At 48.7% G+C, this 18,241-nt stretch overlaps 1 protein-coding gene across 7 annotated transcripts in view; it reads left to right on the top strand.

Moving 5' to 3' along the window:
* Positions 1 to 18,241, top strand: part of LOC126988203 (titin-like) — a 304,476-nt gene that overhangs the window by 232,820 nt on the left and 53,415 nt on the right. For 6 of the 7 annotated variants that reach the window (XM_050846148.1, XM_050846147.1, XM_050846146.1 and 3 more), the window contains 8 exons: positions 483 to 785; positions 1,152 to 1,315; positions 1,754 to 1,882; positions 2,065 to 2,223; positions 4,050 to 4,236; positions 4,422 to 4,621; positions 5,571 to 5,837; positions 11,250 to 11,448. In XM_050846148.1, coding sequence (XP_050702105.1) covers positions 483 to 785; positions 1,152 to 1,315; positions 1,754 to 1,882; positions 2,065 to 2,223; positions 4,050 to 4,236; positions 4,422 to 4,621; positions 5,571 to 5,837; positions 11,250 to 11,448 — 1,608 coding nt within the window. The remainder of the gene's footprint in view (positions 1 to 482; positions 786 to 1,151; positions 1,316 to 1,753; positions 1,883 to 2,064; positions 2,224 to 4,049; positions 4,237 to 4,421; positions 4,622 to 5,570; positions 5,838 to 11,249; positions 11,449 to 18,241) is intronic. The other variant, XM_050846145.1, reaches the window with a different exon arrangement.

Genomic DNA, 18,241 nt, shown 5'->3' with positions numbered 1-18,241 from the left:
GTCGCTGCTACACAGTAAAGCCACAAATTTGGCCCGTCGCTGCTACACGGTAAAGCCACAAATTTGGCCCGTCGCTGCTACTGGGTTAATTGTATACAGTAAGGTTGATTCCATTTCCTTCCCTGTATACTGTAAGCTGATTTCACTTCTCTATTTGTATGCTGTAAGCCTTGTTTCATTTCTTTGATTGTATACTGTAAGGTCCTTAATAATGGGACCAAACAGTGTGATTCGAAAGTTGTTGAAGCTTGTAAGTTGTAAGCTGTCTTGTACCCTTGAACTGTCTAGGCATTGTAAGGTAAGATAGAAAAAAGATGTTACAGAATATTCAGCCAAAACCAAAAAATAAATAATAGATAAATAAAAAAAGTAGTAAGGCAGAAAGGTTTGTATGGAGTAAAAGAAAATAGTAAGGTAGAAAGTTATGAATAGTTAAGACAGAAAGGTCAGGAAAGGAAGCTCATATCTCGTTCCTCCCCCAGAAGCCGAGCCCATTGAGGTCCTGTCCCCGCCGGTATTCACCCGCCGCCTGGAGGACACCACGGCACAGGAGGGCTCGTCCTTCCAGCTGGAGGCCACCGTGGAGGGCAACCCGCTCCCCACTGTCTCCTGGGCCAAGAACGGGACCTCTGTGGACGAGTCTCCAGACTATGTCATCACCTTCAACAACGGGGAGTGTGTGCTGAGGTTCGAGGAAGTGTTTCTGGAGGACGAGGCGGACTACTCCTGCCGCGCCACCAACGACCTGGGGGAGGACAGCTGCAAGGCCCACCTCACTGTCAATCGTGAGTCGGAAGGTTGTTTTTATCATGTGTGTTAGCCGTGTAGAAAGTAAAGCAAAGGTATTCTCAAAGCCATGAAAGAATAGCGAGCCACTGATGACCTGGGGGAGAACAGCAGCAAGACCAACCTCACAGTCAATGGTTAGTCTTGAAGCTGTTATATCCATGTGTGTTAGCCGTGTAGAAAGTAAAGCAAAGGTATTATCAAAGCCACCTGGGAGAGAACAGCGGCAAGACCAACCTCACTGTCATTGGTGAATCTTGAGGCTGTTTTATTCATGCATTAGACAAGAGTGTGTATACAAAGCCACGACAGGAGGAGGTGCTGGTGGAGTAGAAAAGATTAACAGACTAAACTTCTCTCTCCAGCCGTGGAGGTCTCAGAGCGCCCCAAGTTCACGATGCCGCTGAGCAATGTGATGGCGAGGGCGGGACAGAAGTTCAAGCTGGAGTGCCAGGTGACGGGACTGCCCACCCCTACTGTCACCTGGTTCCACAACAGCAAACCGGTGAAGGAGACGCCCGACTGTAAGGTGAGCTACTACTACTACTACTACTACTACTACTACTACTACTACTACTGCTGCTGCTGCTACAATATCCACTACCACTGTTTTTCTTTTTCCTTTTTCTCTTTCTTCTTCTTTTCCCTCCATTCTTTTTCCCTCATCTTCCTCCTCTTCTTTTTCCTCCTCCCATCTTTCTTCCCTCGTTATTCTCCTCCTCCTCCTCCTCCTCCTCCTCTTCCCATTGCTACTTCTACTACTAATTCCTTTTTCTTCTTTCTTTTCTCTGTGTATGTCAGTTATAATCAAATCCTCCACTTATTTCCCTATTTGTCACCCTATATACTAATTTATCTTCATTATCTTTCTTTTCTTTGTTCATTTCCTTAATTCTTCTCCCTTTTCTTTCTGCAAATGACAATTATCACCAACGCCTAAACTTGTTCTCCTTCTTCGCCGCCACAGATCTCGTTTGACGGCAGTGTGGCAACCCTGGTGATGGCCGAGGCCTTCCCCAAGAATGCCGGCCTCTACACCGTGGTGGCCAAGAACTCGGCTGGGGAGGGCCAGTGCTCCGCCAACGTGTCCGTCAAGGTGGGTGGACACTGCCAGAACCACACGCATCATACTTTACCCCTTGACTGCTTATCACAACTTTAGTCCCATTGTGACCCCCAGTGTAATGAAACGATGCAGTCTATGGCTTTCTAATGACCTATAATTAGAAGATGTCTCAGTCATATACGTCAAGTCCACATTCTTCTCTCGCTGCCCAGGGTCGCATCCCAACTGAGACCAGCGACTCAGAGGTGACGTCCGACATTGATGTGGAGCCCATTAAGCCGTCGGTGCAGATGGCCCTGAAGGACACCGCCGTCACCGAGGGTCAGAGTGCCAGGCTGGACTGTGTCATTGTGGGGCAGCCTGAGCCAGAGGTGAGTGTGCCTGAGGGTCAAGACTAAGGACTGTATTTTAAGAGACCATCGCTTCTCACATCGACTATTTCTAAAGGTCAAAGAGGGGATCGGTCAGGTCTTTATGAGTGTTTTTTAAGGTTCATGGCACAGAGGAAGGGTCAAGCTACCACCAGGGTCATAAAACTACCCCTGGAAAGCCCTACAGCTCCTACGAAAGCCATGTCAAATATGTGAACTTGGGCGACGAAATGTTTTAAAATACGACCCTAAGCTGTCTTATAACTATCATGGAATCCAGACTTGTGTTGGATGATATGCTTGTGTTCTGCAATCCAGTGTTCCGTGGAGTGCTGTATCGTGGCACTTTGATCAGCATTCGTAGTTGCTTTCACCTCTTACGTCAACTCTTTCCGAAGGCCATAAAGGGAATTAGCCTATCCGCTGCGATTGGCACGGATTTTGCCTTCACTGGTAGCCTGGTAACATGTACTCCCAGGTCTTTCTCTGCCTCTGTGGTGGATAGTGCAGTGTTTCCCATGTGGTATTGGTGTGCTGGATATCCCTTCACTGGTAGCCTGGTAACATACACTCCCAGGTCTTTCTCTGCCTCTGCAGTGGATAGTGGAGTGTTTCCCATGTGGTACTGGTATGCTGGATTTCCCCTCCCATTTTTCTTCATTGAATTGTAGCAGCCACTTTTTGTTCCATTCCTGTAGCTTGGTGATGTCTTCTTGTAGGAAATCCACAGTCAAGGGGTTGATCCAGTTCTCATGGTTGCTTTTGCACGTCCATGGTACAAAAGCCTTGTCAAACTACCACCACGGTCATAAAACTACCCATGATAAGGCCTTGAACTCCACATAAGCCTTACCAAACAACCACCACGGTCATTAAACTACCCATGATAAGACCCAGAACTCCACATAAGCCTTGTCAAACTACCACCAAGGTCATTAAACTACCCATGATAAGGCCCACAACTCCACATAAGCCTTGTCAAACTACCACCACAGTCATAAAACTACCCATGATAAGGCCCACAACTCCACATAAGCCTTGTCAAACTACCACCACAGTCATAAAACTACCCATGATAAGGCCCACAACTCCACATAAGCCTTGTCAAACTACCACCACGGTCATAAAACTACCCATGATAAGGCCTTGAACTCCACATAAGCCTTGTCAAACTACCACCACGGTCATAAAACTACCCATGATAAGGCCCAGAACTCCACATAAGCCTTGTCAAACTACCACCACAGTCATAAAACTACCCATGATAAGGCCCACAACTCCACATAAGCCTTGTCAAACTACCACCACAGTCATAAAACTACCCATGATAAGGCCCAGAACTCCACATAAGCCTTGTCAAACTACCACCACAGTCATAAAACTACCCATGATAAGGCCCACAACTCCACATAAGCCTTGTCAAACTACCACCACAGTCATTAAACTACCTATGATAAGGCCTTGAACTCCACATAAGCCTTGTCAAACTACCACCAAGGTCATTAAACTACCCATGATAAGACCCAGAACTCCACATAAGCCTTGTCAAACTACCACTACGGTCATAAAACTACCCATGATAAGGCCCAGAACTCCACATAAGCCTTGTCAAACTACCACCAAGGTCATAAAACTACCCATGATAAGGCCCAGAACTCCACATAAGCCTTGTCAAACTACCACCACGGTCATAAAACTACCCATGATAAGGCCCAGAACTCCACATAAGCCTTGTCTAATGTGTGTGTGTGTGTGTGTGTGTGTGTGTGTGTGTGTGTGTGTGCTTGGGTGCTGAAATGGGTCAGAATATGCCTCTCCCTCCTCAGGTGATATGGTACCACGACGACACACCAGTCAAAGAATCCAATGACTTCAAGCTGCTGTTCCATGGTGACCGCTGCTCCCTGGTCATCCACGAGGCCTACCTGGAGGATGCCGGGATCTACCGTGTGGTGGCGATGAACTCTGCCGGCGAGGCATCCACAGCTTGCTTCCTGAACGTGGAGCGTGAGTGTTAGTGGCTCCCTTACAAACACCACAAGGCTCTCACACCGCACTCCTCACTTGGCTACATCCTCATGAGGGAGTTTATATCATGGCAAAAATTTGGCCTGTCGCTGCTACACGGTAAAGCCACAAATTTGCCCCGTCGCTGATACCAGGTTAAGTAATACATTATTCCTTCTCTTCCTCTTCAGCCGCCCCAGAGTTGCCTCCGCCACCACCAGCCCCAGAGACACCCACGGTTGTTGCTCCAAGGTTCTCGCTTCTGCTGACAGACCAACACGTGGTGGAGGGAAAGCCTGTCAACCTGAGGGCCACAGTCACCGGCCAGCCCAGGCCCACCGTGGCGTGGTTCAAGGATGCCATGCCACTGCTGCCGGATAATGACTTACAGGTGTGTGCGCGCTTTTGTTTGTTAACCCGTCTGCTGTGATTGACATGGATTTGGCCTTCACTGGTAGCCTGGTAACATACACTCCCAGGTCTTTCTCTGCCTCTGTGGTGGATAGTGGAGTGTTTCCCATGTAGTATTGGTATGCTGGATATCCCTTCACTGGTAGCCTGGTAACATACACTCCCAGGTCTTTCTCTGCCTCTGTGGTGGATAGTGGAGTGTTTCCCATGTGGTATTGGTGTGCTGGATATCCCTTCACTGGTAGCCTGGTAACATACACTCCCAGGTCTTTCTCTGCCTCTGTGGTGGATAGTGGAGTGTTTCCCATGTGGTATTGGTGTGCTGGATATCCCCTCCCAAGGTGCAGGACTTTACATTTTTCCTCATTGAATTGTAGCAGCCACTTTTTTATCTATTCTTGTAGTTTGGTGATGTCTTCTTGTAGGAAATCTGCATCTAAGGGGTTAAGTAATTGTATATTTATTAGAAAAAGTCCAGAAAAGAATTTAAACATATCTGTGAGAGCTTTGAAACTCCTAGCAATATACAGAGAACATTGCCCTGTGTCTGCAAGCTCCTTCCATAGGTCATGTTTATAATCCACGATTGTGTCACTTTTCATCTCTTACGTCGCGTGGAAACTCACTCCCTTGCACCAACTCTTCAGACAGTATTGTGCTCTTTAACCCAGTAGCTGCGGGGATCATGTTTCTTAAAGGCCCCTCTGAGCGAGAATAATGAGAAAAAATCATCACTCACGCAAACCATTTCATAATATATATCAACGCATGTGTGATCAGTTTATGCATCATCTATTTTGGGGGGTTTATATCATGGCACAAATTTTGGCCCGTCGCTGCTACACGGTAAAGCTATAACTGTGTCCCGTCGCTGGTACCAGGTTAATGAAGCCTCTCTAATTTTTCCCTTGTCTTTCTCTGTTTTCCAGATTCACGAGAGTTCCGACGGCAGTGTGAGCATGACCATCCACTCCACCACCCTGGACCACACCGGCCAGTATGAAATTGTGGCCTCAAACACTGCAGGGACAGCGAAGTGCTTGGCCTACCTCAGCATTGAGCCCCGCCTGCCCACACCTCCCCCGACAGACAACATGGAGCCCCCGGTGTTCACGAAGCTGCTCAACAATACCGTCGTCACTGCCGGCAACAGTGTCAGATTTGAGGCGGAGGTGACAGGCGTGCCGACCCCCACGGTGAGTGACCTTGAGGTTTCCCTTCCTACACTTTCTCGAGACAAGGTAGAGTCCGTTCAGGTGAATGGTGATGCCCCAGCTGTGGCTTGTGTTGACGGGGGGAGTGACCAGGAAAGGGAAAAAATAGTTGATGAGAATGGGAACGATACTTCATATATTGACGGCCAGCATGGTCTGAGTGGGTCGCCCAGCGTTGAGGATCAGCACACGCCCAGTGGTGGCTCAGGCGTCATGGGGATGAATGATTACCTGAGCATGATGTCAGAATTTAAACTAAAGTGTTTCCCTCCCTGTAACAATGAGTCACAGTTAGACAGCTTTGAAAGTGGTAAAGAAAAGCTTGATCATGAAGAGAAGGACACCTGTGATCCCAAAGGTTGTAATGGTGACTGTAAGGACTCAGATGGAGAACATAATAATGATGGGGAGGTGTGTCATGTCACAGAGGATGATAATAACAATAATGACATGGGTGCAAAAGGTCCTTGTGATGAAGGTGAGTCCTGCAGCAAGGAGGAGACTAAAAAGGGTTCCTGTGAGAGTACAGAGAACGTGTCAAGGTTCCACAGCATGAAGGTGTTGGACATGGAGACTTACTCTCGCATGATGATGGAGAACGTGGTTGTGTATGGCTCGCTGGATGACTCGGCTGACATGGAATCTACAAACTTTGATCATTTTGAAAAATACAACACCATCACAGTCATGCCCTCGGAGGACTACTCCAGCATAGTGATGCCTGGCGAACCCAGGACTGAATCACTGACACATAAAGCAGCAGAAGAGGAGGGGAAGGAGGAGGAGGAGGAGGAGGAGAAGGAAGAGGAGGAGGAATTGTTTGATGTTTACAGTGACACAGAAGAGGGCCTTCAAGACACTTCCAGCAATGCCCCATCTCAGTTCATTGACCTTGGCCTGAGTGAGGAACTTGAGCCAGTCAAGCTTGCTGACTTGTGGAATCTCATCAAAGACAAACTGCCAAACCCCAAGGCAGCCAACCCAGGCGGGGAGGCTGACCCGCAGCACCACACTGAAGACGGTGCGGAGCCCAGGAACAAGGCAGACGGTGACCGTGACTCTGGCTACTTCTCCAACACCTTCTCTCCCAACACTCCTTGCTCAAGTGTTGGCTCGCCTCAGTCTGGGAGGTCAAAGAGGAACAGCTTTACCCTGCTCTCTGAGGATGCCTCAGGCAGCAGCACTCCTAATGATGACCACCTTGCATCAGTGTCGGCCGTCACCAAGAGTCTCCTGAAAGAGAAGAACTCTCCTGAGAATGACTCTTCTGACAATTCCCACGCTTCTCAGCTCTCCAAGGGTAACAGTCATACTGTATCCACAACATGTCCTAAAGAAGGAAATGAAAACCCAAAGTTCACTGAACCAATGTTTACTGAAGGCACCAAGAGCTTGAGTGAATCTTTGAAACTTTATGGGAAGGAACTGAACACAATCAAAGAGTGTTCTCCAGATTCTGACGAAGGCATTGATGAAGACTTTACAACACAAACGGAAAGTGATAAATTTGAGGATGCATATATTTCTAAAGTTGACATGTCACTGTCTTCAGGGTCTGAAAGGAAGGAAGATGTCAGCTTCAGTGAAAAGAAGGATAACACTGTACCCCCATCCTGCATACCAAAGCTGACTCTGACTGACAGCAAGGAGCAGAAGGGTAAGGCAACAGGTGAGAGTGTGGAGGTGAGGCGATTTCTTGTCCCTGAGCGTGAGTATGTCTCAGAGTTCTTGAGGTGCCCCAGCAGCCTCTCAGTCATATCAGAGGAGAGTTATGTCTCTGACAATGAGGAGAATTCTCAAGCCAGCAACGACTCAAACAACAGTGAAGGCACCACACCAAACCACTCAGAGATAGACCCAGCCACGCAGGACACCAGTGCCCCATCCACCGGTGGGATGGAAGATCCTGCCACCGCTGAGATGGATGAATATGAAAAAGAGAGGAAGGCCAGAAGAGCTGCCCGCCTGGCCAAGCTGAAGGAGCTCACACAGCTGCTGCAGAAGCCTTCAAAGATCTCACAGAACAATGCTACCTCTGCAGAGGCTGAAATCAAGGCTCAGGATGTAGAGGAATCAAGTTCTTCAATTGCCAGTAATGTCAGTATAGAGACACAGTTAAATAGTCTTTCCAGTCTGGGTGATTTGTCAGAAAAGAAAGCCAATCATCCTGAGGAGTATGGAGACCCAAACCAGCCCAACAATGCCATGGTGTTTGTCATCAAGAGTGCCGGCAAGATGTCCAGAATGGAAATCAAGCAGATCATAACAGAGAAGATGCAGGCTGTTGTTGGTGCCGGCCAGGCGCTGGTCAGGGCCTTCGTGCTGCCGTTCTCTGAGGCAATGTTCATTGATCTTAGCAACCCTGCACGCGTCCGTGAGTCCCCCATCAGCCCCGTGGTGGAGGCCGGCAGCAGCGTTGTGTTTGAGACCTGCCTGCACGCCACCCGGGGCCAAGGCCTCGCCTTTGACGGCGAGACCCTTGACCAAGACATTCCATTCCTGGTTCAGGCCGGCTACTACCTGATCTATGTCCTTTACTACAAGGCAAAGGGGAAGAAGTGAAGGACTCTGGCCCAAACTATTTGGCTTGTGCCTCCAATACATGACATTTTGAGGTGTACTTGAACGCTCAGGAAGAAAGACATTACGTTGTCGCAAGGACCTTTTGTGTACGTATAAAATGGAGAGCTCAGACTTTATAATTTTTTAGGTGATATTATAGTGATATAATATACACTGATTTCATGGTTATTTTCTAATGGTAATTCAGAGTGCCATCACCAAACACTTTTGACTCCTCACTTTACTGAGGCGCTGACCTCCAGCCCACAGGTCAAGGGGGAGCATGCAAGCATTTAGGACGTGAATTGCTATTTAAAACTTAAGGTTTTCTGATGTAATTATCTTTTGTTCTTACCCGTGTGTGTGTATATTTTTGGTCACAATGAGCAATGTAATGTTAAAGGTAAGATCAGGCACTGAAAAAGACATGTTGATGGAGTTCTTCTTGATTAATATTTGTAGTTGTAATGTAATGACACGACAAGCCTGATGGGTGAGCCTCCCATAAGCGGGGCACCTCTTTGGCCAGCTGGTTAAGGAGTGGCTCTCCCGTCTCGCTGGTCACGGGTTTGATCCCTGGCGTCGGCAAACCTTACCTTGTCTGGATTAATGTTTCGTGTGTTTCATTACACGCAGAGGACGTGTGGGAGTGTAGAAAAGAGAAAAATTCTGGCATTTCAATAACTAAGCCCCACTCCAGAAACTAATTTTTTATTCACATTAGTGCAGGCGCCCTGGGTTCAGTATAATTTGGCAGACAGTAGTGTAGCTTAAACAGGTTTTTTGGGGTTTGTAGCATTAAGTCAGTAAATGCTGCCTTTGCATTTAGTTCACAATATTTCAGGTGAAGTGTCTTAGAGGTTTTCAAATGCCATTGCAGCAGTAGGTGTAAAGCCTTGCTTGATGGTGATTAGTCTTGTGATAATGGTTTGAGTACATTTAGGTGATGACACGGGTCTGTGGCCACCGACACAGCCGCCGTGTTGACCAAGGTGGTAGGTGGTAGTGGTGTGTGATGAGGCCGCTCAATAAAGGTTGAACTGCATCACTAAATTTATTCTTCCACCGCTGCTCGGGGTGATGGCCAGGGAACACGGAGTGGAAAAATGTCACAATGCTTCCACACTGTACAGCCGGGATACTCAAGTCAGGAACATTACCTTCAAACATTTATTTCTTGAACGTACATACAGACAATATTTACAAAACACAAGTCATGGTACTAGATCATTGTATTATATTAAGACCAGCTATCAAAAATATATAATAATGCAGGTAAATGCAGCATCCATGCCACCAACATACTAAACTGAACTAGTTCCTACATGAAAACATTTTGCAAAGGTTTTAAAATACAGATGATAAAATATAAGATAAAATGAACTTTACCACAATTTTCGCATTTTGCAGCGAAATAAACAGAGCAGAATAATGTGAGGAAATCTAAAGACTATCCGTGTTTACAAAGTGAGTCATGCGCGTGTTCACACCAACACATGGATGTTATCTCGTGATCCTCGATGGTGTCACCGAAGTTGATAATATTAATGTTCACAATAATTTACTGAACACCCGCAGTACACCCGTTTCATTATGCACACGACAGACGAACAGTTACAGGGAAAGCACTGTTTGAATTTCTGGCACACAGACTTTCTTCAGGCCTCAGAAATCAAATAATTATTTAGCACTTGACAGGATCCGCTTTTGGGCCAGTAGAGTACATACTATTAGGGGAGAAATTGGCCGTGTTCCCCTTCTTTCCTCAGCAGTTGCTCAGTCTTTTAGAACTGCTGAAAACATAATAGAAAATATGATTATACCCACGGATCCTTTTTACATGGCCATATCTTGTGGCTCGTGAGTTCCCCTCCCCCTCATGAACACACACACCATTGTTCTGGCCGTGGTGTTCAGCCCTTCTTTGGCCGCGCGTCAGCCCCACCACTCCTGTCCTGCCTCAAGGCTCGTGTCACGTCGCCGCCCCACATTTATTATTAATTTATTTTAAAGCCTTTGTTTGTGAGCTGCCCCTCGTGTGCGGCAGACTGACAGGAGTTCGCAGTTGAGCCAACACACACACACACACACACACAAAGGTGCACACGCACCCCCACGCTTCATAATGGTCGTGCCAAGTAAGTCTTCTTGATCAGCGCACAGATACACACGGCCGCCTGCCACAGTTTATAGCTATTCAACAAAACACCGGAACAGCAACTTCGATATGTATTTAACTGGAAGACTGTACAGTTTTACACACACACACACACACACACACACACACACACACACAGTCTTTATTTAGGTTATTCCTAAATCAACAAGTTCCTCTACAAAGGAGACGCCACACACAAACCGTCCAGCCGAGCACAACGACCGCCACCAGCCGACGCCTCCTCGGCACAACACTGCTCAGTGAGGCGGGAGCACACGTGTGTTCACCAGCAGCCAGTGTTGGTTAAACAGATACACCAAATATACTTCACTTCTAACAGTCTATTTGGCTGCATTCCTACTGACTGAGAAGATACAACAGATGGAACAACATTCGAGACATGTTCATCAGCGATATGAATGTATAAACATCCCGAACATTGGTGAATAACATTCTTGTACTGTCTGACTCGACTTTTGATCACAAAACGAAATTTTTCCTTCCGTCAACAGTAACCGCCACAGTCTACATATCCTGCAGCAGAAGGGTTCAGTGTTCTTCACCCCTAGGGTCTGAATTCAGTGTCCCGTATACCCGAGAAGCGGTGATGGTGGTGATGGCGGTGTGGCGGGGCGGCGGCGCCATTACTCACAGGTCCTCTCTCCCCGGTGCAGGTGACGTGGACGCTGAACGACTGCCCCATCACAGGCCAGGAGTACCAGCGCGGCCACCTGCAATACGTGTTGGGCGGCAGCGGCAACAGGCACACGCTGGACCTGCCCGTGACCTCCATGATGCAGGCCGGCAGGATGACCCTCACCGCCGAGAACGCGGTGGGCAAGGCCGTGTCCGCCGCCACCCTCAGAGTGATCGGTGAGTACAGTCGGATACGATAAAAGTGTAACCTCCCCACCGTTGCCAGGTTATCGTATTCAGCGCCGCGTATTTACCGGTTTCTGGGCCATACCTGTTCCCAAGAAGCACCGATAAGTAACCATTTAGAAGATAACAATATATATGAAGGCAGTTATTTGGGTGATGGAAGCAGTTTTGGGTCTGAAACCGGCAAACCTAAGAGGCAGAGTACGACAATCGTGACAACACCGCTGCCCCGCGACACCCCTACACCCACGTGACCGCCGCGCCTCGGTGCTGCCAAAACCCTCCACCGGACCCTCAACACTCAGACTGCCAATTAATTATCCATTTATTTACAAGTCCAACAACCCTCCTTCCTTACATTTGGTCTTTAATTTCTTGTGCAACAGTGAGAGTTGTCTTCTCGCCTACCTTAACGACTAACACAGCCTCTAACACAGTATCAACAAGTACGCGTGCATACACTTATCACGCAGACTATAGGAACATTGCGGCACGTTTTCCCGGTAACTTAATAACTCTGGAATAATTCACATGTGGGTCATAATTTTAAACATATTCTTAACCATAAGGAATAACAGATGGCAAAAATTTAACAGACCAATAAGACGATGTTCAGTCAGGAGTCGGTTAATACACAGATAAGTCGTAACCAGTCATCACCTTTGGGTCATCATCTAGTACAGAGAAGATGGCGCCACTATAAACACTTGCCTGCGCCATGATGGGCTGGGGCCGACTACCATCCAGGCCCCTCAAGCAAGCCGCTATAGGTTCAGACGTAAAAAAAAAAAAAAAAAAAAAAAAAAAAAAATAGGTATGAATACTGTTTTTGGTTTATGGATATTTAGCAGTGAAGAAGACTCCCTTTGATGGTCTCCTAAAGCCAGCCGCATATGCCATGTCCTTTAAAATCACTCTTATTCAAACCCACACTTTTCGCATTACACAAAAGAAAACGTCTGCCAATACTTGTGTGCTTAACCCGGTAGCAGCGACGGGCCAAATTTGTGGCTTTACCGTGTACCAGCGATGGGCCAAATTTGTGGCTTTACCGTGTAGCAGCGACGGGCCAAATTTGTGGCTTTACCGTGTAGCAGCGATGGGCCAAATTTGTGGCTTTACCGTGTAGCAGCGACGGGCCAAATTTGTGGCTTTACCGTGTAGCAGCGATGGGCCAAATTTGTGGCTTTACCGTGTAGCAGCGACGGGCCAAATTTCTGCCATGATATAAACCTCCCAAAATAGATGATGCATAAACTGATCACACATGCGTTGATATATATTATGAAATGGTTTGCGTGAGTGATGATTCTTTCTCATTATTTTACTTAGAGGGGCCTTTAACCTAACCTAACTTAACCGAACCTAAGAAACATGACCTTCGCAGCAAACACAAAAATAGGCGCCAAAACTGAACAGCGAGAGGGAAATGTGTAAGCTTGGCAGGGAGGAGAGTGTCACAAGGGGGTGATAAGGGGACTCGGGCTGTTTATAAGTCTGACTTCACCGCTGACTGGGTTCATGTGCCTCGGCGTAGCGCGGTCACGGCCTAAATATATCTGGAAGACGGTCGTTTCATAAGACATTCCGTTGCCCAAGAACACATATTTGACAAGGCTTTCGTAGGAGTTGTATGCATTTCCAGGAGTAGTTTTATGACCATGGTGTTAGTTTGACCCTTCTTCTGTACCGTGAAACTAAAGAAACACTCATTAGAACCCGACTGAGCCCTTCTTTGACCTTTAGAAATAGTTGATATTAGAAGCGAAAGTCTTATAATACCAACCTAGGACCTAAGGCAGTTTCGCTTTTCACATGATCTATTTCTAAAGGTCAAAGAGGGGGTCATTCGGGTTCTAATGAGTGTTTCTTCAGGTTCATGGTACAGAGGAAGGGTCACACTATCACCAGGGTCATAGAACTGCTCCTGGAAATGCCCACAACTCCTACGAAAGCCTTGTCAAATTAGTGTTCTCGGGCGGCGAAATGTCTTATGATACGACCCATAATGTATACGAGAAGCGAAGGGAGTGTGACGGAGGCGGCGGGGCGTAGACTGCGTGAGATGAAAGTGAGTAGAAAATGAGGAAGATAAGTATTTTTTTTTTTTTACAGCAGAGGAGACAGTGCAAGGGCGTAAAAAAAAGGAAAACAATAAAGAAAAAAAAAGCCCGCTACTTACTGCTCCTAAAAATATAAAAGTAATATAACGTAAATTCGCAATTCAGAAATATATAAGCGTCACGTAATTGGATCGCTGAAGGGAGGGTAATATATCTTGCCTGAGTTGACGGACTAGGATCTTGAACCCTCCCTCCTATTTGATCGCCTCCCAACCCGTGTGTTATTTAGCTCGTCTCTGCCTCCTCATCTCACTCTGGCAAAACAGTTTATCTCACCATTGTAGAGAGATGCTCCCTTCCTGTTGTTGTTGTTAAAGATTCACCCTCTTTGTCCCTTACCAGTAAAGAGAGACAGACACAGAAGGACCCACTCCGCATCCCTCTCTGTACTCCTCTTATAACAAAACAGTCTCTACTAAAAACATATCCGCCCTCCCCTCCCATGTGATAAGTAGCTCTCTTCATCCTCCTCTCTCGCATCAGTAAAGAGACACACAGGAGGACCCACTCTGCATCCCTCTCTGTACTCCTCTTATAACAAAACAGTCTCTACTAAAAACATATGCGCCCTCACCTCCCGTCTCACCTTCCTCCTCCTCCTCCTCCTCGTCTCGGCAGTTAAGTTTGGCATACTCAGGAGGGCTCACTCTGCTTCTCTCTCTTTATTCATCTATAGGGTATGTATAATCTACGTACAGGCTCGTCAGGCACGTGGTGTAGGCTCCCCTCGCCTCGACCGTCACATAACACGTTCCTACCGGCTATCATACACGGCCACGACTCCCTGGGAAGCGTCGCGCGCCTCACTGCATTGAAAGAACTTCGGGCGGATTTTTTCCATCACAGAACACAGACTCTACACGTTAGGTTACATAGTTTTAATCGTTAAGTCTAATGTATAATACTACACGAATTTGGTTCTTTTAGTATACTTGGTTGCGAATGTGTTGATGGTGTGTGTGTGATTCCTGCAGCAAGCACTCCTCCGAACAGGCACGATGCTTTTTTGTTATTTAGTGGCAGCTGCGTTGTTATTTAATTTCGAGGTTGAGCTTCTTCTTTATATTGCGTACATTTATATTTTGATTATCTGTAGCACGAGGGAAATGATTGTTTACTGAATGATTATCGGATTTGTTGTTAGGAATTTCGTTAGTATGAGTATGGGACTCGTGCCAATTATAATACAAAACACAGGAGTCTCATGCACTGCAATTTCTCCATCGTGTGCTGAGGTATTGTATTAAGCTTGTTTTTCACTGCCACCTTCCCGCCTTACCTGCGTGGCTGGCTCGCTCACCTGCCGCCCGGGAGCTCACCCACGCTCCTGCCTGGCACGCCTTGGCTTGGCCTGGCGGTCAGGCGGCTGGTGGGTGATAGCATCTGATGGCCAGGGGAAGGCGAGGCGCGATAAGTGGCATCTTTATCTATTTAATATTCTACTTTAGTCTGTTTATCTTCGCCGCGCCTCGTCGGTCAACACTCGTGGCGGTGTGTTACGCTTCGTCGTCCGCCAGCAGCGGCGTGTGACTTTACTCAAGTGAAGGTCACGGTCTTCATGACAGCTGACGGAAATAGTGTTGCTGCAGGAGCCCCGCATCGAGCTGGGGGAAATTTAGTCATGGAATGATTAACTTACGTACTGGAAGTTTTAGAATGATGAAGTTTGACCTAATAACTAGTAAATACCTACGTCACACCAAAGCTGTGACTCAGACTGTCGAGTGTAACACGACACACGTCCTCACCGCTGCTCCTCCCTATGTTCACTAACATTACGCTCACTACTGGCACGCGAGGGTCACACTGTAGAGCCGCCGCGGCTCCTCACTGGCGCATGGAGGACATGATGACCATGGCGCCGAGGCAGCCGAAGCCCATCCAGGCGTCGCGGAGGGCCTTTGCGTAGGGGCTGTGCCAGGCGTGGTGGCTCAGGGCCGCCAGGTGGTCGTGGAAGAAGATGGTGACGGTGACGCACTGGCCGAGGCCCACCATGCCGGAGCGGGAGATGTCGAACACACCGGGGTCCAGCACCTCGTTGAGGGCCAGCAGTGCCCCGTGCAGGGCCACGTGCTGCGCGGCGTGGCCCGGCGGGGACCTCACCTCCTTGTCACACAGGAGGAGCGGCTCGTGTCTGGCCACCGACACCGCGTTGTCGCCCAGTAGGTCCAGGATGGTCCGCAGCATCTGTTCCTCGTCGCCCTTGACCGCGTTCCTGAAGCCCTGCACGAAGAACAGGTACACGGAGTCCTCGCTGCCATGGCCGCCCTTGCCGGGCAGCCCCGCCCCGTGCGGCGCCGCGCGGCGCTTGTCGCGGCGAGTGAGGGGCAGGTCGCGCACCAGGTGCTCGTAGCTGCGGAGCTTGTGGATGCGGCGCCGCGAGAACCTCTGGGCCGCGCTCCGCCGCGCGGCGCCCTCGCCCGTGTGCGACGGCGGGCTGAGGCTCCTGCTGCGCTCATTAATGTTCAGGGAGATTATCTTGAGGCATATCTGAGGCACCGCGTCAGGGTCTGGGCGCTTGATCTCCTCCACCTGAGTAACGCTGCTCGCCATGGCAGCGGCGGGGGGTGGGGGGGGGGTCACTGGTGGCTGAAGAGTCCCATGCCGCAAGTCTTCCCGCACGTCAAGTGGTCACGGCCTCGCCTCGCGTGTCCCGTGTGTTATCAGTTCACCGCCTTGTTCGTGACTAACGCCACACGTCACGGCCGCGACCACCTCATTAGAAGGGGACAGAAGAGAGTGAGGCTGGCGAGGACGAGTGCCAAGAGGCGCCACGAGTCGTATCGCGCTGCCAACATCATGTGCCTTCACGCCAACAGCTGCAGCGCTTGACTCCCCGCACGTAGGGCGCCGCGGCCGCGATCACGCAGGCGATGCGTCACGGCCACTCGGGGCTCGGATGAATGCCCTCGCGGCCATCACGAGGTGCCATTACGCGGCCATGCCCTTCCTCCCCTTCCCTCCTCCTTCCCTATACTTAAATGGGATAATCAGAATCAGGCATCACACACAGAGCGACTAATTTTAGTTTATTATTAACAAGCCGCCTCACCCCGCGCCGCGCCGCCCCCCGCGCCCCGCAGCGGTTCAGCGCGTGCCGGCGATGGGACGGGATGACAAGTTTCCCGTCACTCTTGGAGGGGACTTGAAGGTCACTCAGCCTCGCCGCTAACAAAGCCCCGTGACGGACAGCCGCACGTGTGGCCGCCCTGCAACCCACGACATGGTGACCGGCCCGGCGACCCGACCATCCGACGCGGAGACTGACTTGTACCGACAAACACAAACACGAATGTACAGGGAAAGGGAGAATGTAAAAAAGAAAAAAAAGAAAGAGCTGACGTCAGGAATATAATTACACGTGTTAGTTTTGGAGAGAGAGAGAGAGAGAGAGAGAGAGAGAGAGAGAGAGAGAGAGAGAGAGAGAGAGAGAGAGAGAGAGAGAGAGAGAGAGAGAGAGAGAGAGAGAGAGAGAGAGAGAGAAAAAAACCATTATTTGCTAAGCCCTCACACCCTGACCCAAGGTAAAGGAGTCGCGGCCTCAACGGAGTGTGTAGACATCTTCGGGTCGCTGGTCCCCTGTCTCTTCCATTCCCTTTCCTGCTGGTCGATAAATAAATACCTGAGGAAACTTGGGGAAGGTAGACTGTGGTGACCCGGATGTACCACCTGCCCTGTGTGCCGGGTCACGGGTTCTTTTCCTCCACAGACTTAACGCTATCCGCTCCGACGTTTTCAAATTTTCTCGCTCGTAACACCGAGCATCGTACTCATTTATCTGAACAACGATGACGCTCATGAACACTAAGTACTGGTACCGAATCAGTAGTGTAAAACAATAATGAATAATGAGGGAAAAGAAGCTAGTGGAAAGTTAAAGAAAAAGTGTATCGTTTTGATTGAAGTGCCTGAGGGGAGGCCAGATATGTACCCCCTCGGATCGCAAAGGGTTAAGGGCCCCGTCATCCTGCTCCTTCCACCTCCCGTCCACATCAACCCTTCCACCCATACCTTAAGGGCAAAGGGTAAAGAGTCTGAGGTGAGCACAGGGGCCACGCGCTGTTGACGTAGGCCCTAACTTTACTTTTTTATTCCATGATTGAGCCTCGTTTTGCACAGTCGTCTGAATATAAAAACACGTCCCATTATCTAACAAGAACGCAAGAAAAGACTTTGATGAAACCCAGTTGGCGCTGCCTCGCGTTTGTAAAGTAAAATATGTTATAAAGCAGCTGCCGGCATCACTATTTCCACCAGCCATAACTTTAGGCTTCACCCCCGCCACCCCTCCCTGGAGACCGGTGCCCGTCCACAAATATCCTTGCAAGGTGTGTTGTGCCCTGCAAGGATCACCGTAACTTTCTTGTCTTGATTCTGAGCCGAGCCGGGACCCAACGCACGCTGCCTGCTCGCGTGGTGGCTGTGAGTAAGCAATTCTGTGGAAGAGGAAGCATCCAGTGTCGTTTTTAGAGTGTCATCTGTACGTAGGGCCCCGCATCCTCCGGTGACTTCACTCAGTCCCGCTGCCGTCCCGTCATGACCACCGGACTGTAATGGAACCGTTGTATTTTTAATTTTTTAAGTTTTTTTTATTTTTTACAGCAGAGGAGTCAGTTCAAGGGCATAAAAAAGGTAGCAAATGTTAAAAAAAAACTCTACTC

This window comes from Eriocheir sinensis, chromosome 68 (genome assembly GCF_024679095.1).
Source record: "Eriocheir sinensis breed Jianghai 21 chromosome 68, ASM2467909v1, whole genome shotgun sequence".
In the NCBI taxonomy this organism is placed as follows: domain Eukaryota; kingdom Metazoa; phylum Arthropoda; class Malacostraca; order Decapoda; family Varunidae; genus Eriocheir; species Eriocheir sinensis.
Note: the sequence above shows the minus strand (reverse complement) of the source record. Positions and strands in the feature narration are given on the sequence as shown.